The 24,098-nt window shown below is 52.7% G+C and overlaps 13 protein-coding genes across 13 annotated transcripts; 7 read left to right on the forward strand and 6 right to left on the reverse strand.

Annotated features, from left to right (window-relative positions):
- Positions 1-606: 606 nt before the first annotated feature.
- On the reverse strand, positions 607-1,984 carry PSV08DRAFT_402065 (uncharacterized protein; the record flags this gene model as incomplete). Its single annotated transcript, XM_014226986.1, has 3 exons — positions 607-855; positions 898-1,782; positions 1,907-1,984. 3 exons carry the CDS (start codon positions 1,982-1,984, stop codon positions 607-609), a joined length of 1,212 nt encoding a protein of 403 aa, XP_014082461.1.
- A 670-nt stretch (positions 1,985-2,654) lies between these two features.
- On the forward strand, positions 2,655-3,216 carry PSV08DRAFT_409927 (cyclophilin-like domain-containing protein; the record flags this gene model as incomplete). Its single annotated transcript, XM_014226985.1, has 2 exons — positions 2,655-2,666; positions 2,731-3,216. 2 exons carry the CDS (start codon positions 2,655-2,657, stop codon positions 3,214-3,216), a joined length of 498 nt encoding a protein of 165 aa, XP_014082460.1.
- A 91-nt stretch (positions 3,217-3,307) lies between these two features.
- PSV08DRAFT_409928 (ZPR1 zinc-finger domain-containing protein) lies at positions 3,308-5,064 on the reverse strand. The gene is made up of 3 exons (XM_014226984.2): positions 4,850-5,064; positions 4,018-4,801; positions 3,308-3,966 (listed from the first exon to the last, which is right to left on the reverse strand). Exons 1-3 carry the CDS (start codon positions 4,991-4,993, stop codon positions 3,422-3,424), a joined length of 1,473 nt encoding a protein of 490 aa, XP_014082459.1. The 5' UTR covers positions 4,994-5,064; the 3' UTR covers positions 3,308-3,421.
- A 129-nt stretch (positions 5,065-5,193) lies between these two features.
- On the reverse strand, positions 5,194-5,775 carry PSV08DRAFT_390901 (uncharacterized protein; the record flags this gene model as incomplete). Its single annotated transcript, XM_066093511.1, has 1 exon — positions 5,194-5,775. The coding sequence occupies one exon, from the start codon at positions 5,773-5,775 to the stop codon at positions 5,194-5,196; it is 582 nt and encodes a 193-aa protein (XP_065949136.1).
- A 261-nt stretch (positions 5,776-6,036) lies between these two features.
- On the forward strand, positions 6,037-9,733 carry PSV08DRAFT_180625 (lariat debranching enzyme, C-terminal domain-containing protein; the record flags this gene model as incomplete). Its single annotated transcript, XM_014226982.1, has 3 exons — positions 6,037-6,195; positions 6,242-7,718; positions 9,378-9,733. The coding sequence occupies 3 exons, from the start codon at positions 6,037-6,039 to the stop codon at positions 9,731-9,733; spliced, it is 1,992 nt and encodes a 663-aa protein (XP_014082457.1).
- Positions 9,734-10,926: 1,193 nt separating this feature from the next.
- On the reverse strand, positions 10,927-11,672 carry PSV08DRAFT_300040 (uncharacterized protein). Its single transcript, XM_014226981.2, has 3 exons — positions 11,632-11,672; positions 11,450-11,542; positions 10,927-11,342 (listed from the first exon to the last, which is right to left on the reverse strand). The coding sequence occupies exons 1-3, from the start codon at positions 11,648-11,650 to the stop codon at positions 11,245-11,247; spliced, it is 210 nt and encodes a 69-aa protein (XP_014082456.1). The 5' UTR covers positions 11,651-11,672; the 3' UTR covers positions 10,927-11,244.
- A 1,304-nt stretch (positions 11,673-12,976) lies between these two features.
- On the forward strand, positions 12,977-14,831 carry PSV08DRAFT_223793 (general substrate transporter; the record flags this gene model as incomplete). The annotated part of the gene is made up of 3 exons (XM_014226980.1): positions 12,977-13,183; positions 13,237-14,161; positions 14,230-14,831. The coding sequence occupies 3 exons, from the start codon at positions 12,977-12,979 to the stop codon at positions 14,613-14,615; spliced, it is 1,518 nt and encodes a 505-aa protein (XP_014082455.1). The 3' UTR covers positions 14,616-14,831.
- On the forward strand, positions 14,818-15,534 carry PSV08DRAFT_390911 (uncharacterized protein; the record flags this gene model as incomplete). The annotated part of the gene is made up of 1 exon (XM_014226979.1): positions 14,818-15,534. One exon carries the CDS (start codon positions 14,818-14,820, stop codon positions 15,532-15,534), a length of 717 nt encoding a protein of 238 aa, XP_014082454.1.
- A 588-nt stretch (positions 15,535-16,122) lies between these two features.
- PSV08DRAFT_409931 (restriction endonuclease type II-like protein) lies at positions 16,123-17,794 on the reverse strand (the record flags this gene model as incomplete). Its single annotated transcript, XM_066093840.1, has 3 exons — positions 16,123-16,499; positions 16,626-17,362; positions 17,728-17,794. 3 exons carry the CDS (start codon positions 17,792-17,794, stop codon positions 16,266-16,268), a joined length of 1,038 nt encoding a protein of 345 aa, XP_065949137.1. The 3' UTR covers positions 16,123-16,265.
- Positions 17,795-18,002: 208 nt separating this feature from the next.
- Positions 18,003-19,401, forward strand: PSV08DRAFT_390917 (Rox3 mediator complex subunit-domain-containing protein; the record flags this gene model as incomplete). Its single annotated transcript, XM_014226977.2, has 1 exon — positions 18,003-19,401. One exon carries the CDS (start codon positions 18,003-18,005, stop codon positions 19,206-19,208), a length of 1,206 nt encoding a protein of 401 aa, XP_014082452.1. The 3' UTR covers positions 19,209-19,401.
- Positions 19,402-19,428: 27 nt separating this feature from the next.
- PSV08DRAFT_300050 (uncharacterized protein) lies at positions 19,429-20,095 on the forward strand. The gene has a single exon (XM_066092625.1). It carries the CDS (start codon positions 19,594-19,596, stop codon positions 19,819-19,821), a length of 228 nt encoding a protein of 75 aa, XP_065949138.1. The 5' UTR covers positions 19,429-19,593; the 3' UTR covers positions 19,822-20,095.
- A 392-nt stretch (positions 20,096-20,487) lies between these two features.
- PSV08DRAFT_300053 (mitochondrial 54S ribosomal protein uL10m) lies at positions 20,488-21,628 on the reverse strand (the record flags this gene model as incomplete). Its single annotated transcript, XM_014226976.1, has 1 exon — positions 20,488-21,628. A coding segment is annotated over one exon (1,048 nt), but the record flags the coding sequence as incomplete, so codon positions are not given.
- A 292-nt stretch (positions 21,629-21,920) lies between these two features.
- PSV08DRAFT_409933 (uncharacterized protein) lies at positions 21,921-23,877 on the forward strand (the record flags this gene model as incomplete). The annotated part of the gene is made up of 2 exons (XM_066093841.1): positions 21,921-22,007; positions 22,304-23,877. 2 exons carry the CDS (start codon positions 21,921-21,923, stop codon positions 23,783-23,785), a joined length of 1,569 nt encoding a protein of 522 aa, XP_065949139.1. The 3' UTR covers positions 23,786-23,877.
- Positions 23,878-24,098: the final 221 nt, after the last annotated feature.

Genomic DNA, 24,098 nt, shown 5'->3' on the forward strand with positions numbered 1-24,098 from the left:
AACCAAACCTCCTATCCAGCTCCTGCTCGCTTGCAACCTGAACAAATAACGATTAAACGTTGAAAGAGAAAGAAATGGAAGGTATCATAACGACAAAAATGCTGAAGCGGCCGTCCCATTCACCCACGTACCATCTGTCACCAAACGCCCGACGAAAGAAATATGAACAGAAAAACTGAAGGACCCGACTTATACAGTATACAAGGCCGCTGGGTATAAGACGTTGCGCCGATTATATGCTCGAATGGACCAAATGCATGCGGTGGCGGGTTCAGGTTGAGGCGGCTCATGGTCGTATTGGAGCAAACGGTGCTTGTAGTTTGCGCTGTATGCCCAGTGGTATTTTTTGTACCGCACATGACTGTGCACAACCGAGGACTCTCAGGTTTAGAGAGGATGGGGGCCGGAAGGGATCCAACAATGCTTCCGCTTCAAAAGAGCCATTGCTGAAGCAGAGAGGATAACACTGAGCCCGAGTTGCGATAAAACGGAAGGTATTCGCCGTGCATTTCATGCTTGCACATAAGGCGTATGCTACTCGAGCGTAACGGCTTTCCACAAACAACCATATCCTTTTCTGAATTCCAACTCTTTTGTCATGGTTCTTCACTCAATCAGTGGTTTTCGTACACCTCCTACAATCGAAATACCAAGAGCGCGTAGGCCTTCAGGGTCGTTGGATCGAATGATAGTGCTAGCAGGGAGCATAGGGTTTTCAGGTGCGACATGTGCGGCGTCCTTGGCGGCTTGTTCAATGGCTTCCATCTCTTGTTTGCAGCCAGCATGGTCAAATGGGCATACAACGATGGGCTGGCGGAGCAAAATATCTCGCGCTGACGACATTTGTGCCTGCGGCTGGTGAGCGGTCGAAAACAGATTGTACCTGCCTCAGCTTACCTTTACTGTAAGATAATACTCAATCTTATACAGCGTGCCAGTTGTCGTAAAGCCATTTACAGCGTACATTGGAAATTCCTTCTGTCCTCTGGGTATTATTCCTGCATTGTCTCGTAAATCCTTTGCAGGGAAAACGAGTCCAAGATTGGTGAAATAGCCCGCTTCAGGCATCTTGACTCCGACTGCCTGTGTAGTTTTCACCAATGTCCTCACCTTCCGTGTCGGTTCATCTCCTTCGTGATTGAAAATAATCTCTTCATCTATGCCAACCGTAATCTTTTGTATTGTAACCTTCCTCGCCTTGTTCAGCCAGTCCGGGTTTGGACTCAGCTTGATATATACTGAAACCGGATCGAGAGGACCATAACTCCAACGCGGCAAACTTATCCCAAGGGTGACCAGGTGATCTGTCACTCGTTCTGCGCTCTCTGGTCGATTATACATGCCAAACGTGGAGAGGGTATCGTATCGTTGTATTGGTACTGGGAATGGGTACTTCTTCTGTTCTTGCGGTCCTTGCTGAACCGTCACAACTAGTTCGTAGAATGTCTCGGCCGTGCGACTCGGTAACTGCAAGCTTGCAGGCGGGACTCTCCGTGCTACCTCTTCGCCACCACGTCCGTATGGTATGAAGATGACGAAGGGCAGGTCCATGCACAATACGCTTTCATACTCTTTCCCAGGCGAACATCGGTATAGGAGCATTTCCTTGCCTACAATATCGGTGATTTCCTTGCGCGGGGCGGCGAGATGCCTCCTTGCGGCCGAATCGGCGGAGGGGTGTATCGTCTCTCGACGGTGCAAGGCAATGGTAACAAGCGAGACATTGACGGGCGCTGAGATACCAACGAGTGGACGGATCTCGACTTTGCCTTCTATTCGGGGCTGAAAGGTGTCAGCATTAGCCAAGTAGTGTTGCGAAAGGGCTGCGCGCCGTGCAGCGGCTCCAGATGGGCAAATTGGAGCGCCAGATGTCCAATGACGAGGAGAATAGGCTGAGAGCACGTACAAGTGTAGCTGATATTCCAGGATAGCCGATCAGAAAGTTACTGTTTGGCGGTCCTGAGACGCGCACAAAGGCCGACATGTTTGAATCTCACAGCGCAAGCCTGGGACCGCAGCTGGCGCTGCATGAGCGTGACCGTGGCCTTTGAGCACCCAGGCCTCGCGTTGAATATGGTCGCTCGAGGGTTCAGTGAAGTGGGCGACCAGTTAGCTGTGCGGGAGGGTGTGCTGGAGCTACTGGTAGGCAGCCTTGAGGGCCGCGGGAGTGTGGGGTTAGGGCGATGTAAGGCGCACGCCTCGAATCTTGAACCAGCGGGGTCTCTCTGAATGGGCGGCAGGGGAGCCCGAGGCTGCGCAGCGGGCCGACTGGCGAGAAGGCGAGGAAGATACGAGATGGAGTGAGTGGGTGCGCGGGTAGGCTGGAGCCTGCAGTGGGTTACTATGTCCCAAGACTGGTAGGGCTCTGGCTGTGGTGAGCTGAGCTGGAGTTGGAGCTTGGAGAGCTGGCGCGCCTAATGATGGAGTGGAGCACCAGACCAGGGCATATACCAGGGGCACGAGGAGGCTAGGGCAATGGCGATGATAGCGAATGCAGGGCGATCGCAACAGTGTACGTAGTGATGGGGCTGACGCACCATGTTCTAGCCGCGGCGAGGTTGGAGAGCTTTACCATCTCCACCCTCGCCGCGGCTACTCCTGCGCATCTGCACGCGCAATCCTTCCCTCTGCCCAACACCACTACTACCACCGCCATGTCCGTCACCGTAAGTTCCTGCCAGTCCCCTCCCGATATTTTTGTCTGAGAAACAATCTCCTGACCGCGCCAAGCTACACACTACCAAAGGCGACATCAAGCTCGAAATCTTCTGCGAAACCGTCCCTAAAACCGCAGAGAACTTTCTCGCCCTTTGCGCGTCTGGCTTCTACAATGGATCGCCTTTCCATCGCATGATTCCCTCATTCATGGTTCAGACCGGCTCGCCCGCCTCCGATGCCAAGTCCAAGACTTCGACCTCCATTTTCGACACGCCGAACCAGCTCTTCGAAGACGAGATCAGGCCAGCGCTGAGACACAATGCCAGAGGAATCGTGAGCATGGCGAACAAGGGTCCCAACTCCAACGGCTCTCAGTTCTTCATCACTTTTGCGCCTGCCCCACACCTGGACGGGAAGAACACCGTGTTTGGCAAGGTTCTGGAGGGCTGGGAAGTCTTGGATGATATAGAGCAGGTGCAGGTGGACAAGAAGTCGCGCCCACAGGAAAGGATTGAGATCAAGAATGTCACCATACATGCCAACCCTCTGGCGGGTTGAACAATAAGCCAAGCAACGGAAACATCACACATGATAACATTACTCATTACGAGTATCACACAAGCACAACCACCGGCCATCAAACTAAGGATATGGAAACTTTTTTGTATTCATCGGGGCTGGCGAGGCCCTGGTATCTTCAGAAGCGCCGACCCATTGCAACAAGAGTCAAGGAAATCTACAGCACGTGGAATTTATCGAACCCTTATGCGCCATTGGTAGTCTCGCCATTGGTGGTCGCACCGTTCGTCGCAGCATGCTCTTCGTAACCCTCTGTCTTCATGTCCCTGAGACCCAGATCCTCCTCCTCTTCTTCTGTCCGCTCGTAGTCCTCAACCTTGATTTGCGGATCTGGCTCTGGTGCGGTGAAGCTCTGGACATAACTGCTGGCAAGAGGGTCCTTAAGGATAATGGTGAACTTGTCGTCGCCGTTGATGGCTGCTGAGAGACTGTTGAAGAAGGTGTTCCACTTCTGTTTTGTCTCCGCGTTCATGGAATCGCCACCATCTCCAGCATCGAAAATCGAAGACCTCAAGTCGTCGCGTACTTGGGTAAGGAGACCTTCGATAGTTGTAAATCGGCCACCAAGCGTACCGGGCTCAACACTGAGGTTGAGTTCAGGGCAAGACATGGCGCACGACTCAGCCTTGAGGATATCTCGCGACAGATCCTCTTTGTTGTTGACTGCTACAGTGATAAGACGGCCCTTCTCAGGAACTTCACCACCAGTCTTGACCTCATTGCTGCGGTCTACTACGCATTAGCGAGTGATCATGTCGGATTTCTTAGGGTTCAACTTACATCCGCAATGGTCACACACGGTGCTCATCAAGACTACTTGCTTGAAGTGGGGAATATTGACCATCTTCATGTTGGTAGTGCACGGCTTGGTGCATCCGGGACAACTGGCAGGGAACGAGTAAACTTGGTTCTCCAGAATATCATCATCGTCTACGTTGTTCACCATGGGCTTATGAGCCGAAGGCATCTCAGGGTACATTTGTGAAGCGTGGTACTCTGGTCGGATCTCCGTGGCAGGCGCCTCACCGCTGGCATCGCCAAGGCCCAGCGCTTCGTTCTGTGCTGCAGTTCGCGCATACTCATTTCGAGAATATTTGCCCGCGGCGAGTACACTTGGAGGCTCAATGGACGAGTTACCAGCAGGGTCGTCAACCGTCACCTTGAAGGGCAACTTCTCTCCACTGGCCATTTGCTTGATCGTGTTGATTACGCCCTGTAGCTGCTCGTAGATCTCCGGTACTACTTCCTTTCTCTCATCCTGCTTTTGCTCCAAGTCTTGTGCAACCATGGTGAGAATGCCTTCGACGTTGGTCAGCTGTCCTCTTCCTGGAGGAATCTCTAGATCGATATCCTCGACTCGAAAGATTGCTGTGTCGCTCTTGATAACCTGTCGGTTGAGGTCGTCGGCGCTATCGACCTTCAGAGAGAAGCGCACTCCTTTCTGTTGTATCTCGCCAGCGGGCTGGACCTCGGAGTTTTTGAAATGGCAGTGCGGGCATGAGAACGACATGAGAACGATCTCGCGGAAGAAGGGTATCCTGGTGAGGAGCAACCGAGTAGTTCCCTTGAAGAGTGTTAGCTGATGATATGGAAATCTCGCTGCTACACCTACATTTTCGTGGCAGTTCATGCACAAACTTTCAATCTCATCGACAACTTTGCTGCCGTCCTCGCTGTCTGGCTGGGCGCTGGCCTCCTCGACCTTGCGGCCCATATCCTCGAAGAGGTCCTTTGCAAGGCTCTTGTGTTGTGCCATGTTGAAATCGGGTATTTGATTAATTTTTTTTTTTCGCTGGATAAGGTGAAAGAGATTGAAAGCTGATTTATGTGAGGTGACTCTGCAAGTCCCGATGACGAAGGTGCTGGAATTTTTTTGAATCGCCCCGCGTCACATAGCGGGGGTTCGCTAAGCCGCGGCGCATCCTAGCAAGGTGCCGTTACTCAGCCCTACGGAGTTCACATGGCAAAATCCATAAGGTCGAGGCCGCCACTGGCCGAGTGTTGCGACTTCTTTTTGTCGAGCATTGCTTGCAAACCGCCTTTGCGTGCCTTTTGTCTTTGCTTGCTGCTGGCATTCAGTGTCTTGGGCGCGTTGTCGACTTCCTTTGCCGGGTTCTTCGATGTTGGAATGGGCCCTGCATCTAATACAGGTGCTGATTTCTGATTCTTTCTGCGTGCTTTGTGCCGAAGTGCTTGGACTGTCTCCCGATGGCACATCAAGCAAGTATAGCGGGTGCTTTTCTCGAGCTGTGATGGCTTCTTGGATCCCTTGTTGTCTTTCCTTGTAGGGCCTTCACCGGGAAGGTGGGTTGAGACTTTGCATGACCATCCCGGAATCATGATGTTTCCACAAGCATTGCAAATGCTGCGTCGATAGGCATCGGCTTCTTTACTTGGAATTTCGATCTCAGCATCTTCAATAAACTTGTGGTGTGCCCTCCCAATGAATGCTGCTGCCTTTGGAGAAGAGACGGCGAGGAGGTTAGCAGCCTCTTGGAGGAATCTTGCCCGCGCTTCGAGTTCATCGTTTGGTGCCATTGTTGGAGCACCTGTGTGATCTCGGTGCAGAGCTTGGAGAGCTTCCTGCAGGTCCGATATCAGCACGTGCCTGCTTCTTATCATAACACCGATCTCCGACGCTAGCAGCTGCAGGTCCCCTCTCGCTTGACAACTTTCTGGATTCGAGTGTTTGTTGTGAGCCTACACCGTGACTGTTTGCGCCCATGTAGCACACAAACAATTTATTAGTAGCATTTCGGTTGCAGGCTCACTGAAATCCGCTGCTTCGAGACGCTAAGCATGGCGGCGCCTGAATTGATCGAACAGCATGGGCTGCGGATAGCAGTCGAGGGTTGCGGTCACGGAGTACTGCATGAGATCTATGCATCAGTCGCGAAATCATGCGAGATCAAGGGTTGGCCTGATGTGGATCTTTTGATCATTGGTGGAGACTTTCAGGTATGTGTATTGATCACAGTGCTCTTACAGTAACCGACTTTTTTAGGCTGTTCGAAATGCCTCAGACCTCAAGGCAGTATCAATGCCTTCGAAATACTACGCCATGCACGACTTCCACGAGTACTATTCAGGTGCACGCTTGGCGCCATATCTCACCATATTCATTGGCGGTAATCACGAAGCGAGCAATTACATGTGGGAACTTTATTATGGCGGGTGGGCTGCACCGAAGATATACTACATGGGCGCAGCAAATGTGATACGCCTGGGTCCGCTGCGTATCGCTGGTCTGTCTGGCATCTGGAAAGGTTACAACTTCAAGAAGCCGCATTACGAACGCCTGCCTTATAACAACGACGACGTGAAGAGTATCTATCATGTTCGGGAGCTTGAAGTGCGCAAGCTTGTCCAAATACGAACGCAAGTTGACATCGGACTGAGCCACGACTGGCCACGGGGCATGGAATGGAAGGGCAACTTTCGACAGCTTTTCAAATGGAAGCCTGACTTTGAGAAAGAGGCAAAAGATGGTACCTTGGGAAGTGTCGCTGCCAAGACGGTTTTGGAACGCTTACGGCCACCTCACTGGTTTAGTGCTCACATGCATGCCAAGTTTCCTGCTGTATGGGAGCACGTGGACATTTCGAACCGTACAGAGCAAAGTAAGCATACGGAGGGTTCGCCTGCAGCAGTGATGAACGCAAGCGAGATCAATCTCGATATGGCAGACGACGCGGATGTGTCAGCACCAAAGAATGAGGCCGAAATTGACCTTGACATGGATGAAGACGAAGCACCCGCCGCACCCGCCGTGGAGAACAAGGAAAAAGGCAAGCCTACGACGAGGGAAAGTGAGTCGGAGATATCGCAGGATATTCGAAGCCTCTTGCCAGAATCTTTTGCCCGTCCGGAAGTGGAGCCTGCACCGACGTTGCCCTTCCCCGAAGAGATCACCAACAAGAGGACGAAATTTCTTGCACTGGACAAGTGTTTGCCTAAACGAAACTTTTTACAGTTGCTGGAGATTGAGCCACACGAGGGTGCGGAGGTACTACAACGTCCGCTGGGACTGCAATACGACAAGGAATGGCTGGCCATCACGCGCGTGTTTGCTGATCATGTGCAGGTTGGAGACCCACATTTCCAAGTACCTCGAGACAAAGGAGAAGCTTTCTACCGACCGCTTGTAGAGAAGGAAATGGAGTGGGTCGAGGAGAACATAGTCAAGGCCAACAAGATGATGGTGCCGGAAGACTTTGCGCAAACGGCGCCTACATATGATGCAGCATTGGGCATTCATGTGCAAGAGCAGCCGAGTGAGTACAGCAACCCGCACACGCAAAGATTTTGCGATCTAGTGCAGATAGCAAACGTGTTTCATGCGTCGGATGAGGAGCGGGCACAGTTAGCATCATGCGGGCCAAGGCCGGAACAGCAGCGGGCGAACCGAGGGGGAGGTAGAGGTGGGGGCAGAGGCAGCTGGGGAAAGAGAGGCGGTGGGCGCGGCGGAGGGCACGGAGGGCGTGGACGTGGCGGAAGAGGCGGACGTGGACGGGGAGGGTGGTGATGAAGGGCCAAATGGCCAGCAAAGGAGCGGGTAATGCGTCGCCATGTGATGGGAGATTGGGCTGCTCTGCGTCGCAGAACGAGTCGAGGGCTGAGCTGGCAACGCATAGGAGGTTGGTGTTTGTGCCAGGCCCTGTATGGCTTTGTGGAGACTTGTAATCTCGTGGTCAGTGTGAGCAGCGCAGGCAGATGCAGTCCCCGCATTAGCGATGTTAGCGAGCAGAGTCGCAGGCAGGCACAGGGGAGCACATGCCCATGATGATGGTGTACGTTGATAGTTGTATTGAACGCCCCAGAGACTAGCTGGCAGCAGAGTGCATTCACGGACGGATGGGGCTAGCGTAGGGCCGTGGGCGTGGTGAGAGGCAAACATTGGTCCTATGGGAGGCAGTCGACGTGACTGACGGCGCAAGAGCGTGGAGACTAACGGTTGTTACAGAGTCAGAGGTGCATCAGGGTCTCAGCACACGGCACCACGGCTTGACGGCAGTCGCTGCACGATGATGTCGACGACGGTGACGGTTTGCAGCCGTCGGCGGGCAAGACGAGCCGAAGCTGTTGCGCGTCCCAGGCCGGTTCGGGACGAGGACAATTATTAACCAGACCAAGACGGTGGCGGTGATATTGGGTTGCGCCCTCGTCCTACGTCACAGGCCGGGGAAGACGCAGACGGAGACACGACATGTGCATGCAGAATGCCGTCTGCAGACGAGCATGTCAACACCACCAACCCGCGCCTCGATCGGAATGCACGCTTTGGCCCCGGGCTTGTTCCGCACGCTGCCTGGAGATCGTGTTGATCTGCACACACACACACACACACACACTTGGCCAGAGGGCAATTTTGCTGCTGCTCGCTTGTTCGGACGCGACATTGCAGACTGCACCACGCTGCTCGACACCTCCTGCCCACACCGCACAGCGAGGACAGCGCGACGCGGTGTGGCAAAAGGATTGCGCGTGCCGGTCAAGAGCCTCGAGGGCCTATCGCTGCCGGGCGCAGACGGCCAGGCAAGCGGAGGCAACGACAACAAGGCCAAGTCGTGTGTGGCCCATGGCGCATCCAGAGGGCTTGGGCAGCCCTCAGCAAGGCCGTGTGTCGGGGCGAGGCTGCTATTTTCAGCGCGTTCGTCGCCGGCGACAATCAGTGACACACAGCTTGCCTGCACGCGTCCAGAACACGCCGGCACGTCATTCCCAGTCGTTAGCCCCGCCGTTATTATGCATCGAGACCATCGCGATCGGCAAGACCCTGAATCCCCGACCCCTGCCGTTGCACACACGCACGCACACATACGCACGCTCTACAGCGCCTGTCCACCTGCTGCTCGTCTTATTTCGCCCGCGCCCTGGATGCCCTTAAAACCCTTTCGCTGCCCTTGCATATCCTGCCTTTGTCCCTGCTCCCTTCACCCATTCGCTCGTCATCTCCCTCCGCTGCCACCCCTCATTTCCGTCCCTCGTTCCTACCTACCGTCTTGGTCAGTCAATCCCGGACAACGCCACCCTGCATTCTGGAACCTCCTCCGCCCTCGTTCCCTAGCGGTAAACGTGTGGACCCTTTCCCCTTGGATGGTGCATCATATTATCAATCCAAGTCTATACCATCCAAGTAGACCTATATAGATCCACACGCCTCCCCCCACACGCACACTACCCCTCTTCACAACTACCCACACATACCACTACATTCAACCACAACCTCGCACAACTACTGCTTGCTACAATGGCATCCCGCTTCGTCGAGAACCTCGAAGAGGTCCCCATCAGCCACCCACATCTCAACGTCTCCCTTGACGACATCCTCGCAGAGGAACGCCGCAAGAGGTCTTCATCCCAATCATCAGCGAGTTCAGAACCTCGCCGCTCAGGAAGCACCTCTGCCGCCATGATGCCAGCCTCGCCCACCACCGAAAGCAAAATCAAACGCGCCTTCACCATCGGCGGCAAAAAAGGTCGTCGCTCAACATGAGCGACCACAGCCTAATGCGTTCCCCTTTGCATCAACGCCCTACCATTACCCTACACACATCCCATCCTGCAACAATGGTTATACCACCATGCCGATTCTGTATGCGCATCCATATGCTCTCGACCAAGTGTTGGAAGAGAACTACCACAGTCGCACACCTGACGTGCCATGGTCCCGTCATTTCTCCTCCCCCCTGTTGGCTCTAGCCAGCAAAAAAGTCCGGGAAACGTCATCAATCCCGCCCACTCCCGCTCTAGTCGGCTGCCTTGCCCCACCTGTACTACACCTTGCAACCCCGCTCCAGTTTAGGTGACTTTCCTTATCTAAAAAAAAAAAAGAGAGAGAGAGAAAAGCCTGGCAATTACTCGGCTATGCATCGTGTTCCGATTAGGAAAGTAAAAAGAGGATGGTAGCCGAGGAAGGGGTCATGAGGGATATTCTCTCATCTGGATAGATGATGACGAGGCAAAAAAAGTTCACGATTCTGCACTATACGTACATGATTAGAAACATGTATTAAATAGTACTTGTTTTATTCTTACTCCAATGGTCAACCCGACTCATCCTTTGCTTTCGCCTCGCTGTCATGTGTGTGTGTGTGTGTGTGTGTGTGTTAATGTGTCCCTACTACAGGCACCGACATCACCGACAATGTAGAGTTCCATCGTCCCAGGCAACACCCACGCACGCAGCAACACGTCCTCCCTTTTACTATCTTGCTAACACCACAAAGCGTCATGGCCATGGCCCAAGTCACACTAATCATCTTCCCCGTTCCACCTACTCCACTCATACGTTGATTCTATCTCACCGACCATCTACTACCCTTCTAGTGATGGTCACGTATATATATATTGTTTTTTTCTCGGCTTGCCCTTGGATACTGACTCGTAGCTGCCATGGGCAAAAAAACACTTGATGCCTCGCTAGATAATTCGCATATACAGCCTGTGCGGGATAAGGCATGAATAAGTGCATACTCATTAACTCGAAGAGATGTCCATCTGCTGGAGTGAAATAGGTGTAGACTGGAGTGGGGGTGCTGTATGTGAGAATCTGCTCGTTTGAAGAGGGAGGTGAAAAGGTAGTCTGGTGGTTTAAAAAAAACTTAGGGTCTAAGATCACTGGTTGAGTGCGAACCTAGAGGCTGGTTGAAAGACCGAGAGGTGCAGACGACAAAAGAGGTGGGAAATCAATGCAACCGACTTGATTGATCGGGAACTAGTCTGCACAAATGTCTTCTCAACACTGGATCCGACTACGTCTAGCCGGAAACCAACATTAGCGTCCCAGTGCGGCCCTCACGCCGTCACGACAGAACGGCAGTCATGCAGCTCGACCAAACATGGCTCGAAAAGTCACAAAAGAGTCACTGCTGGCTTGTCCCATGCATATATGGTCGTGTATAGCAACCCGCCCTCGCCAACAAGCGCCTCCTAGTCTGTGGTATCTCATATCAAATCGTCATGCCCATATCGTCCGTCTCTCGCTCCTCAGGTCGAGTCCAGCACTTATTTCTTGCCAGACTTTTTGATGCCCTGCGATCCCGTGTTGAGCGGGCCCTTGCCCTTTCCGACCGTCTTGGCAAGTTCCTCGCGTGCCTTCTTGTCTGTGTATCTTGTCAGTCTACTTGTTCATGGGCTTGCTCGTGTGCTTGTGGTAGCGCTTCAGAAGGCGAAAGCCCAGGCCCAAGGGGATAGGCAGTGGGTAACGTACCGGCAGCGAGCTTGTTCTTGTATGCGATGTCGTCCTCGTCGAGCTCGGCAGCCTTCTTCTTGGGCTTCTTGTTGTGAATAGGGTTGGTACCCGCTGAGTTATCCAGTCAGCCTTTTGCGCTATATAACGCCGTTTGCTTGACCCCGCATCATTTGTGTGCACAGGCTCTGGTGTTTACGTACCTCCTTGTCCTGAAGGCATCTTGAGTATAGGATGTGTTACGAGGTAGGTTTTTGGGCGAAACGTTGGAGTAGAAAGTATTCGCTGGAGTGGAAAACAGGGTTGGTTGCGGGCGGTGAGAAAGGGTCTCGGTCTCGAAGCCTAGAAAAAGTGGGATGGTCTGCACCGCCACCATTTCGTAGCTCATAGTCACGTGACTTTACCATCTACCTGGGAATCTATCTTAGCGCTGGCCGACTTGTTGGCTGTAAGTATATATCTGGGCTAGACTACAACATGTTGCACAATGTGTGCGTTTGGCCAGCCACTCAATCCTATCGGTGTAACTGTGCTCGTGGTACTTTGATCTCTCCGAGGACCTTATACGCGACATGTGTATTGGCACTGGCTGGTTTCAGCATAGGTCAACGCGCTCCATCACGCCAGTCCACACGGCTCCACCGCTGGCTATCAAGTCATACCCTCTGGCATGAATCATGGGACTTTGACAACTCAGCCCTATTGTCACGTTTATGATCCCGTTGAGCGGCTTTGCAACAACCGAGATGACAACCTTTAAGGGGGCACTAAACTCGAACGCCGACAAGCACCATGCTGGTGATCCCGAAGCGCGGTCGACGTGAAAACAAGACAGCCCAGCCTGCACCCAAAAGCTTCCTGCAGCCGCAATTTCCTTGAGTCTAGGCTTGGCCTGCTTGCGGTGAAGCAATTACTACTCATTTGCGACTAAACAGCCGACAATCTTGACCACTCCGAGGTTAGAGCAAGCACTGATCGCTCCTGTCGGCTCTATCCCGCGCTGTAACACCCGAAAACAACGGCGCTTCAACGCTTTGTCACATGGTGCCTATTCGTGGAAAATCAACTGCGACAACACCCCGATCCACCAAAGTGGATCGAGTCTCCTTGTTACAAGCAAACTATTGAGCCTCGAGGTTCCCCCAGATTCACCAAGTCACGGCACGATGGAGTTGAAGGAGCTGAGCGTATGCGCTTTTTGGCACTAGAGCAAATCTTCGAAGCTTTCTATGCGAGATGATTCGTGGCGATACGGGGTTTCCCGAGTAGCGGCAGACTACGAAGATTAGGTATGTTGGTAGCAGCGTTCCGAGCCCATGGGGTTTTATGGGCCTTGCTATATTCAATCATAGCTATTCCTATATGGGCAGATGGGAACGTGCCATGTATGTATATATGGCCAACTTAGTCTCCCTTGTTTGCTCTCCAGTCCTGAGCTCCACGGATCAACCGCTGTATACTCTGCGGAATTCCAGCCGGACACACCCTTCTTGATTGCTTTGTTTGTGTCGGTCTTTTGAAAGGGAGATCTAAAGAGCCAGCGTCAAGATGGTTTCCACAACGAGAGCGTACAACTGGTACATCTCACTCGTTGCTGCATCATGCATGGTTCTCTACGGTTACGATGCGTCTGTGTTCAACGCACTCCAGAATTCTGATAATTGGAAGGCTTATTTCAATAAGCCGGGACCTAATATCATTGGGGCCATCAATACCGCCTATACAGTCGGAGCTGTTGTAGCAGGATTCTTCATGGTGAGATATTATTCAGAGGGGAATAACATCAAGCATACTAACGTCTCATATAGGGCGGTCCCCTTGCCGATTTTGCCGGTCGGAGAGCGGGTATGGCTGCTGGAGCGATATGTGTGATTGTCGCAACGTTGATGCAAACATTCGCGCCCCGTGGTCAAATTGGTGTCTTCATTGTCGGTCGTGTTCTCATCGGTATCGGGCAAGGTCTTGCGCTCACAGCTGGATCCATCTTTATTTCCGAAGTGTGTCCGTCTGAGATTCGAGGCAAGATCATGTCTTTCTGGCAAATGTTCTACTCGGTTGGCTCTTTTATCGCCTACTGGATCAGCTTCGGCACGTCCAAGAACCCGAAGAAGCTTGGTGAGTGGGACTGGAAGATTGTTGTCATCTTCCAGATGCTCGTTCCCATCATCATTCTGTCGCAAGTCTTCTTCATCCCAGAGTCGCCTCGCTGGTATGTGCAGAAGAGCCGCGAATATGAGAAAGCTCGTCAATCGCTCCGTCGCATCCGCGACACCGAAGAGGAGGTCGAAGACGAAATCAGGACTATCCGAGAGGCCATTGAATTCGAAGCCGAAGCAATCTCCTCCGGATATTCTGCTCTCTGGAAAGACAAGTCAATCAGGAAACGCATGTACATTGCCATGATTGTAAACGGCGGCCAGCAAATCACCGGTCAAGGCACCCTCAACACCTACAGCTCAATCATCTACAGACAGGTGTTTACAAGCGCAGACACAATCTCGCTCATTAATGCGCTTAATGCCACTTTCAGCATCCTCTTCACTCTCAACGCAACATGGACCGTTGACCGCTTCGGCCGCAAGTTCCTCTTCATCGTCGGTGGCATCGGCATGGGCCTTTGCATGTTAATCGCCGCGACCGTCGAAACGCAAACACCGTCGCTCCCCAACGGCGCAAAGACGCAACCCGTCGCCATATCCATCGTCTTCATCATGTTCCTGTTCGCCTTTTTCTGTAAGTCACTCTCTCCTTTACCCACCTTCCTCCTCAAACCCCCAGCTCCCACTAACAACATACAACAGACAAACCCTCCTGGGGCGCAACCGTCTGGATCTTCACGGCAGAAATCTTCTCCATGAACGTACGCGCGCAAGCCGTAGGCATGTGCTCGCAAACTCAAAACGTCGTCAACTCCATTGTCCAGCAGTTCTTCCCTATTTTCCTCAAAAATGAGGGGTTTTATGCTTTTTACATGTTTGCGGCCATTAACATCCTGCTTGCGGTTTTTACGTGGTTTTTTGTTCCAGAGACGAAGCAGGTCAGTCTGGAGGAGATGGATGCTCTGTTTGGCGGAAAGAACCATGTGACAGAGGGTGCGGCAATTGAGAAGGGGGAGGAAAGGGGGCAGAGTGTGGGTGGTGAGAGTGTAGGAGAGAAGGGGGCGACAGATAAGGTTGAGAGCGTTTGATATTGGCGATATGGGATTTGTGGAGGGACACTCTGGCGCGAGAGTGTAGCGAGTAGGTCGTGTTGCATTACGACCTTTTTTGCATCTAAACCATGGTTCTGGCTGTCATGACACTTACTTTTCAATGTGTTTTATGAAACTAATCTACTGTATATATCAAAGTGCATCTAAAGTTGACTATCTAAAGGAACAACTGTAAAACATGGCATTCATCTTCTGCTGTTTCCCTACCCTCAGGCTCAAAGCATACCAACCACCAGTCCAAATGCCCACCACCGCCATTATCAAACCCACCACTATTATCAAACCCACCACCATCATCGAACCCACCACCACAATTATCAACGCCACATGTCAAACCCCTCCCTCATCTCCACAAAAACCAGCCTCTCTCCTCAGCCACCACTCCTCAGCCATATCCCTAGCCTCCTCCCTACCCCCCTACATCAGCGACACCGCAGCCCACAACACGCCTTCCTGGGACCCTCCACCCTCCAAGCCCATCCGCATCCTCAAACCGCGGCCCCCTCGCACCATCTACTCGTGCTTCAACACCATCTACTCGCCCCGGGACGTCCGGCCTTGCCTGTATCACACACTCAAGCCACGGGCGCACCATAGAAAGGACAGCGTGAAGGATTACTGTCAGTCGGGGACACGGGGGTGGGAGGTGTTTTGGCGGAAACGGCTGGAAGATGGTGAGGCGGAGGTGGGACGGGTGGATTGGATGTGGGTGGGGGAGAGGGGGGGAGAGGAGGAGGAGGAAGAGGAAGAGGAAGAGGAAGAGGAAGAAGAAGAAGAAGAAGAAGAAGAAGAAGAGGAAAAGGAGCTGATGACAGATAGTGCTTGTGCTGAGATGGAGACGGAACAGTACGGAGATACAGAGGGTTCTGAGGTATCTTGTGAGAGATCGAGCTGAGGGATGAGATAGATTGGATATGGAGGGTTGTGTATACTTTTTCTTCTGTCCTTCTGCTGACCATGTGACGAATACACGATTGGTTGGATGTTTTGTAGATATGTTTTCCACTTGTCATTGCTAGCGACTGAAGAGAATTCGGCTACCTTTTCGTGAAGTGATTCATGATTCAAGCCCCACATGGCGGGACAGGAGGATATTGGCATGTTGAGTTTTCCTTGGTAGTATAGGCCAGAATACAAGTATTGTTTCTGTCAAGTTTGGTAGTTGGGTGTTTTGACAGCTCCCTTTTTTGGTTGTGTTGTACCATCTTATTCAAGACTGACTAGAACCGATGAAAGTATGCTACTAAGTTACCAGACTGAAGAGGCTGGCCGGAACATGACACGAACAACGACAAAATGAAGAAAGCATAAATGTTTACTACAGATATGGGTGTGTGTGGGTGTGATAGACTGATCTAGTCATGCACTGCTTGGTTTTGGACCAGGAGAGAGGCATTTACAGCCCATCCCTGACTCAAGAGCCCACATCCATGGATCCGGATACCCCGGACCCATCTCCATAGGGTAGAAAAGCCCACATCCATGTGGATAGCCGCGACCCGCCTTCACAAGGCAGAATACATGCACGTCAGATGGATCTGCATTAGTCCAAGGCTCGCACGCTGTCTGATCACTTGGGTTCTATTATGTTCTTGTTTCGTGCTACATATCAAGTCGTTGTCTGATTTACTGTTTCCTCAACTTATCCAAGGCTGCCATGACGCCCTCGCTCATATTATCATCAGGTTGTTTCCTCTTCGCTGGCGTTGCCACTGCTGGTTGGGCCTGGTTGGCCTCCGACACATGACCCGTCTCCAGCTCACGCATTGCCTGCTCGTCGTCTTCATTTATATCTTCGGCAAGACGGTGATCAGGCCGCTTGTCGGCATCCGATGCAGACGTTGCAAAGGGAGCAGATCTCTCTAGCTCCCTCGCAAGAGGTACGGCATCATCGACCCTTTGACGTGCTGTGTCACCAGCAACTGCCGCCCTGTGTGCCTGGTCCTCACCTTCTGTCCCGGTTGGTGGGTCGTTGGCTTGCTGGACAAGGCCGCCCCGCCTTGCAGCCTTTTGTACCCTAAACGGTTCTCGAACGGCGTTGCACCATCGTTGGACTTTCTTGTCGCCCCAACCTGCAATCAAGGCGATTTCCTCTGGGGCAGCGTTGATTGCAGTGCGGATGCTTCCAAAGTTGGAGACTAGGCCTACAGCGTCTGTTTTGTTGATGCTACGGGGCACAGTGATGAAGTCGACCATGTTCTCAGCGTAGGAGCCTGCCTGCTGAGCGCGGATACTGGTCGGGGCTGCATTCTCAAACGTCTTGAAAAGCTCGAGATAGCGGCCGGCCTCTTGGGCGCTCCAGCACAGCATGACGGTGACGTTGTTGACCAGCGACGTCTTTGACAGCTCTCGCAGGGGGTCTTCATGGTTTTCAATGTCGACCATGGTCAGCAGGATGCGCAGCGTGTACTGGCCCTTGAGGTCGCGGATGCGGTTGTAGATGTACTCGGGGTGCAGGCGGTGGTACTTTAGCGACAGGAACAGGGCACATGTGGTGGCGCCGACGACATAGTCGGGGGCGATGTCTGAATACTCCCAGGCAACGGCGCGCACATTGTTCAGGATGGGATTGCCCTTTTGGCGGGGCGAGACCAAGATGGAGCTGGGCGCAGATCGTGAGGGCAGCGCCTGGGGCTTCGGCTGCTGGATCTTGGGCAGGTTGCTCGGCGCGGGCGGATTGGCAGCCCCGGGGCGGGAGGTTTGCGCAGCAGCATGTGCATTTGCTGGGGGGGCCGGGCCAGAGCCGTGAGCACGCGGCCGATTGTCGTGCATGTTGGCCAGGCCAGGACAGGACGAAAGGCAGCACACAAGCAGCAGCAACAGCAGCAGCAGCAGCAGCAACAGCGCAGCTACGGCGGCGACATGGAGTTGAGCGGCTGTGCCTGGATCCAAGTGTTTCGCAAACGGGCGATGGGAGGGTGACACACCCTAGCACCGGGACGCGGTTTTGGATCGCGGCCGCGTGAACCGGGCGTGGGCGGTCACGTGCGGGCTCGCAGCGCAGCGCTCAGCCCAAACCGCCGGTGCACTCCATCGTCTCCTTCGCATCTTCACATCTCCCGCCGACCAACGACCCTCCTTGACCCACCGCCACCACCACCGCCACCACCCCCAACCCCATCACGCCCTGCACATCGCCGCCATCTCTCGCCCATCGCTGCCGCCCCCGCCCTCGCATGCGCTTTACTGAGTAGAGCGCCCTCCCTTGCTGCCGCGGTCGACCCGCGCAGAGGCCGCCAAGCGCTTTCCACCAGCCCGACCTCCCGCCTTCACTCTCGCTCTCCTTCACCCGCGCACCCTCTCCGCCGCCCGCCTGCGCTGCCGAGCCCTCGTTCCTCTTCCGACCCTCGTGAAGCGGCCTCTATGTCGGATCACAGCGCCAAACGCCAACGCCTGGACTCGATCGGAAGATTCTCACCCGCCAGCCCGCCCTTTGACGTCGCTGCCAAGGCGAGCGGCCAGACGACAAAGACGCTCCCCCATCCGCGCACGCCCACTTCACCACCCTGCTCCTCGATGAATTCGCAATCCAATGGAGGCTTTTCCACGACAAACACCACGACGTCGTCGGACCGCTCCCCGCAATCCTCAGTCCCCATGGCCCACTCGCTCTCCCAGTCGGCCGCATCGGCATCCAGCCTGCACCCCTTTCCCACCCCGGCCAGCACTACCGGCTTCCTGTCCAGCGCCAATGTCGATAGCGACGGCGATGCGACGATGGAAGAGGGTGCAGACGATGACACTCTTCGCTCGCGCTGCCACAGGCTGTCCAACCACAACCGGCAAGCCCAGTCACCCTACACGCCTGACGGCCGACTCAAGGCCGCCCAAGGAATCAGCGGCCCCCAATTATTCAAACTCGACACAGACCGGATCGAAAAGTCGAGGCCGCACGCCTCGCAAAATCTGATTCGTCTGTACAGGCTCGAGCCGCTCGCCAGCTCCGTAGCCCGTAATGACCCGGTAACAGGCGAGAAGATTAACAAGCTTCGAAAGTCCTACGAGGGCCATATCAAGCAAATGCAGATTGCCGGCAAGCCAAAAGCAACAAAAATGGATGGCGTCTTTCGCGATCTGTTGATGCTACCAGAAGAGATTTGGTTGCCCAACCACGTTCAGAACCGAGAGGCCGACAAAACCGCCCTGACGCCAGACGGCACAGCTCTCACCCCGGATTTCAGCCAACTGCTCGATGGCGCATTCGCAGGCATGGGTCCTGGACCTCTGCCCAACGCAGATGCTGCCAAGTACAAGGCATATCTGGGTACTGACGACACAGTCAAGCCAAAACCACAGGATGCACCACCACAGCGAACGACGCCATATACATCGTCTGCGCCAACACCCAATAATCACATTAATAGGGGTCTAGTCAGACCAGAACGATCAGGCTCGAAGCGTGCATATACCGATGCTGCATTCCAAGGTTACGGCGAAGGCTTTGGAGACGACTATGCAGACTCGACCGGAGGCGAAGACACACCAGGAGGGAGCCTGGCGAACAAGAGGCGGAAGCTGCAATTCGAGCGAACGTCGCATTCGGTAGAAGTAGGCGGTGCACGACGATAGTTACGTCGACATTTTCTTTCGCACTCATCAGTTTACACAGCATCGGGGGTTTCCGGCTCTCTCCATAATCGGCGTTTTACAGGAAAATTTTGGGTTCACGAAAGCAGCAGGGGTGCTATCGAGGGGTTGTGCACCACCAGGCGGGAGAAAACCGTCCATCATTCACATCATCACTATCACCAACACCGGTACCAGCACCCCTATACACCAACAATAACAACCAAACATCACAACAACAAAAACCCACCATTTCCTATTGGCATAATGCGCAGCGAAAAAAACGATCGATCGAACGAGGCGAAGCAAACGGTATGACGATCATGATATTCCTATACCTACTTTACATTTCATACACGGGAGGGGAGAACCAGATTGGGGCGCCAGGATGTCGACTTTGAGTCTAGTTTGGTCTTCCTTTTTGCTTGCTTTTTTTGTGTCTTTTTGTTTGCTACGCGTGCGCGTGCGTGTGAGAGTGTGTATGTATGGGAAAGCTTTTTGTTTTATCAGCGGGAAGGGGACAGGGGTGAGGGAAACAGCTTCATCATTTCCCCCCTCCTACCCCTTTTTTCCCTTCCTTTCCGCTCTCTGTTTTCCGCTTTCCTACCCACCTTAACCCCCCGGCAAATCACCTCTTTTGGGTTTCTTTCCTCCGATGCAGGACGAGCCAAAGGGGGAGTTGTTTTTCACACCGACAACCACCAAATAACCTACTTCGACATTGTGCATATTTTGGGAAAAGAAAAAAAGGGAAAGCAAAACAACCTTTTTTTTATACCCTCATGATACCCTTGGGAATGTCACAGCAAGCAAATTAAACAAGTACCTGTTTTTTTGTTCTAATGTACTTCCTATATCCTAGTTTTTAGAAAAATGATATCAAACTAAGTCAAAAAAATATTCTGCTTCTCTTGGGAAAATGTGAAAAAGAATGAGAAGAAGAAGGGGAAAGAGAGAAAAAAACAAGTCTCAACGTGTTTGGAAGTGGCTTGGTAGTGTTTGTAGGCATGGATGCTGTGAGTTTCAAATGACCAGTAAGACTGTTTTTTTGTTCTCTTTTCTTCTTGGAAAACAGTTCTTTCCTTGTTTTTTTTTTGCGGAGCGGAATGCGACGGGAATAAAGGGAAAAGGAAAGATGAAAGCGGTACAAGATTCAGGTACCCGTCGCACGTGTGTGCTACTGAAAGATGACTCGTTTTTAAAAAAAAAATAGTACATGTGATATTCACACCACGAGAGCGTTTTCTGGAAAAGATATTCACAAACACTGGGAAATGTAGATGCAATTCGAAATGTCCATTTTGTACAAAGAAAAGGTATTCCTACATTTCCGTTTCGGACCAAATATAACATTGTACAGCATAAAAATGCTACCTTACTCCTTCTTCTCCTCAGGCCCCTTCTCCTTCTCCTCCATATCCATTCTCCTCGCCTCAACCGTAAAGTAGAGACTCTTGCTCGCGCCCTCGAGAGCATTGGTAAGACTGCCTCCAATACCCTGCAGCATGTGAACGAGCTGTGCCCTGAGACCGTCAAGGCCGCCGCTGATACCGCCAACCCACTTGGCACCCTCGACATCAAACACTTTGCCCTCGACCCGTGCGCCCAGCAGCATTAGCTTCTGCAGTCCGGCCTGCACCGCGGGTTCGTAGTAGTCGGGGTTCGCCTTGCGGCTTGGGGCGGGGAAGTCGGGTTTGGAGGGGGAGAGGATGGAGAGGACAGCTTTGAGGTATTCGGGGGTTACAGCGGGGAAAGCAACGACGGCGATGGGGCCGGCGAGAAGAGGTTCCAGTTCTAGCTTTAGTTTGCGGTTGTTGGCTATTTCGTGGGCTCGTCTTGACAGGCCGTGTGTGAAGCGCTCGTCGTCGGCTTGATTGCTGGTCTGCGGTATCTGCGCACTGGTTGCTGTGCGAGGGTCGGTGGGATGCTGTGCGTGATCCAAAGTGGCCTCTTGTGGATGGAAGAACTCAACGACCCGCAATGCGCTTGCGAAGATGTTGGTTTGCACGACTTGCATCTTGATTTCGTCGGCTAGTGTTTCCTTGCCATTGGCTGCTCGCTGTGCATCTAGCTTTCTCAGCGCAATGGCGAGCTCTCGCCTTATGCTCATCCATTCCACAGCCTTAACATTGTTGTGTTGGAAAATTAGGATCAAAGGCGATGACTTGAGTAGCGATTGGTATTGTCGGTGCAATTGCGTCTTGCGAACCTCTGGCGGCTTGTGAGAGGGTGGCTGAGTGGGCGGGTACCGTAGCACTGGCGCTGTGGCTTTGTATGTCTGCTGAATTGGTGGAGCGGGGGTAGTTGCTGAGGCTGCGGCAACCGAGGCGTAGGTTGCGATTGCGGGAAGAGAGATGATGTGGTTGGGGCGCGAGGTGCAGGCGCAGAGGGCCCGTGGCCGTATACGTATCCTTGGAGGCATTCTGACACTGTTAGTGTTTATAGGAGGAGATATTGTCTCTATAGCCGAGGTACGGTACTTACATGGGCTGTGGTCGTGTCGCAATGGACGTCGAGTTGTTTGTCCAAATATTTCCATGCCTTCAGGTTCGGAAGTGGTCCGTGCTTGGCATCTCACAACAGCGGCTTTTAGCAATTGCAGGCCATCTTTGAAGTACATTCAAGCTTACTGTACTTCTAGTCTCTAAATCAGTCACTAGGCATTTTCAATTTTTGCTAAACCTTCGCTTATGCCACTTCCTCAGCCGTGCGGGCATGGCGACTCAAATGTGGAAAACTCTACGGCAGCAGCGAATATCGAGAACACTAATTCAGAGTTGCCGAAACACTAGATACATAACTGTAGGGTATTTCGCGTATCACAGATTTCATACATGTTCAAACTCACCATTACCCCAGACTGATTCAAGAAATCGACTATCTAAATTCTGGGCACCCACTGGCGGAATCTCACCACAAGATGGGGAGCAAGGCAAGCAAGCCCCGTATTTTATTTGAAATACCCATTGACGAAATCATAAGACGAGTCGCATGCTTTGCTTGTACGCAGCGGCTTTCTGCGCCAGGTACATCTCACCGTCCCACCTCCACCCCCCCCCCCCCCCCCCCATCACCAGACCCCAACTCATCACGTGCAGGCACATTCAGGAGTCTTCCATCTTCTGCCACTAGGCCTACGTGTGCAAAACAAACTTGAGGCACTTATAGACAAGTATATGGGCTCTATAGGCGCTTCGAAACTTTCACTCTCTACTATTACCACTGAGACATTATGGCGGCAATCCGGTCGGTATTCCGCAAACTCGGAACTCCTTCGCATCAAAGACAGGAAAGAATCCGGGTTTCTACTTTCTCCAACTCATGAAGAAGAAGTCACAGCACTTGTTGCCAGTATGGTACATTCGTACAAGGATCTGCCCTTGAGACTGTATCAGATAGGCCGCAAGTATCGTGACGAACGACGGCCGAGACAAGGATTACTTCGAGCAAAAGAGTTCATGATGAAGGATTTGTACACCTTCGACCACTCGCAGGAAGCTGCTCTGAACACTTACGAATCCGTTCGGGAAGCATACAACAACCTTTTCAAGGAGCTCAAGCTTCCTTACCTGGTCGCCGATGCCGACTCTGGAAACATGGGCGGCAAACTTAGTCATGAGTATCACTTTGTATCACCAAAAGGCGAGGACAATGTATGGTCATGTAACTCATGCGACTATGTGGCAAATGAAGAACTTGTAGAGAAGAAGACTGATAACACGCCAAAAACTACAGATGCGGTCACATTCACAGGCATAAGCATAGATAAGAAGACGGCAATCAACATCCATATCCCACGGCCTTCTGACGTAGGAGCGAGCGACACAGTATCCTGGGACACGGCTCACGCATTCCTCAATCTCCACGCCGTCAAAAAAGCATTACCCGCAGAACTAGACATGGACACAGGAATCGAATACTCAACCCTCTCGACCCTCCTTCCTAAAGCAACCAACACCATCGACCTATACGACCGCTCTCTACCCTCCAGCACCTCATACATCGATCTCACCATCACCAAACCCGGCGCCTCATGCCCGCGCTGCACCCAAGGCCAACTCGAAGTCCAAAAAGCCATAGAAATAGGCCACACCTTCCACCTCGGCACGCGTTACAGCACCCCGTTGAATGCCGTCGTTGCGCTCCCCGACCAAAACCTCTCCTCCCCCATCCAAATGGGCTGCCACGGCATCGGCGTGTCCCGTATAATCGGCGCTGTGGCATCGCTCCTGTCCGACGCCAAGGGATTGAACTGGCCCCGCGCCATAGCTCCCTACGAAGTCATTGTACTGAGCTCCCCGGCAGCAGAGGAAAAGGACGTTCACAACGTTTACGACATGTTGTCTGGAAGAGGTGGAGAGGGGGCAGTAGATGTGGTGCTAGATGATCGTGCGGGAAAAAATCTCGGGTGGAAAATGAAGGATGCAGATTTGATTGGGTATCCGGTTGTTGTAGTGCTGGGGAAGCGCTGGAAGGAGAGTGGGGAGGTGGAGGTGCAGTGTAGGAGGTTGGGGGTTGTGAGGAATGTTGGGGTGGAGGGGCTTAGGGGTGAAGTACTCGGGTTGTTGGAGCAACTGTAAGAATGCTTGTTGTGTAGATTTACAGTTTGTATGCGTACACGTGTTTTTGATACTTTTTTCAAAGAGGTGTTTGAGATAAAGAGTTCTGATGTCATACAAGATCGACGGGCTGAGGTCATAGCTAACCCTGGTGCTAATCTGATCAACAGTACCCGGTCTAGGGGCCTGATCGACACCCATTTCCGAGAGTGTTACTCGGCAGTGGTAGTTGGGGAAATGAAGTACCGGTGATGCTGATGAGATTCATTGCGTGATCCCACAACGGCTCTGTTTATATGAAAACGAGGGTATGAAGGAGATATTGTTTTTCAAT

The sequence above is a fragment of the Bipolaris maydis genome (assembly GCF_028858645.1).
Source record: "Bipolaris maydis strain C4 unplaced genomic scaffold PSV08scaffold_7, whole genome shotgun sequence".
Lineage (NCBI taxonomy): Eukaryota > Fungi > Ascomycota > Dothideomycetes > Pleosporales > Pleosporaceae > Bipolaris > Bipolaris maydis.

Excerpts from the sequence above, each read along its gene's own strand:
- PSV08DRAFT_409928 (XM_014226984.2), bottom strand. The coding sequence starts at position 4,993 with ATGGCACAACACAAGAGCCTTGCAAAGGACCTCTTCGAGGATATGGGC. Across the intron at positions 4,802-4,849 it reads GCATGAACTGCCACGAAAAT|GGAACTACTCGGTTGCTCCT; the intron begins GTAGGTGTAGCA and ends ACACTCTTCAAG. Across the intron at positions 3,967-4,017 it reads CGTGTGTGACCATTGCGGAT|ACCGCAGCAATGAGGTCAAG; the intron begins GTAAGTTGAACC and ends AATGCGTAGTAG.
- PSV08DRAFT_300040 (XM_014226981.2), bottom strand. Across the intron at positions 11,343-11,449 it reads CAAGAACAAGCTCGCTGCCG|ACAAGAAGGCACGCGAGGAA; the intron begins GTACGTTACCCA and ends CAAGATACACAG.
- PSV08DRAFT_300050 (XM_066092625.1), top strand. The coding sequence starts at position 19,594 with ATGTCGACTTTGAGTCTAGTTTGGTCTTCCTTTTTGCTTGCTTTTTTT.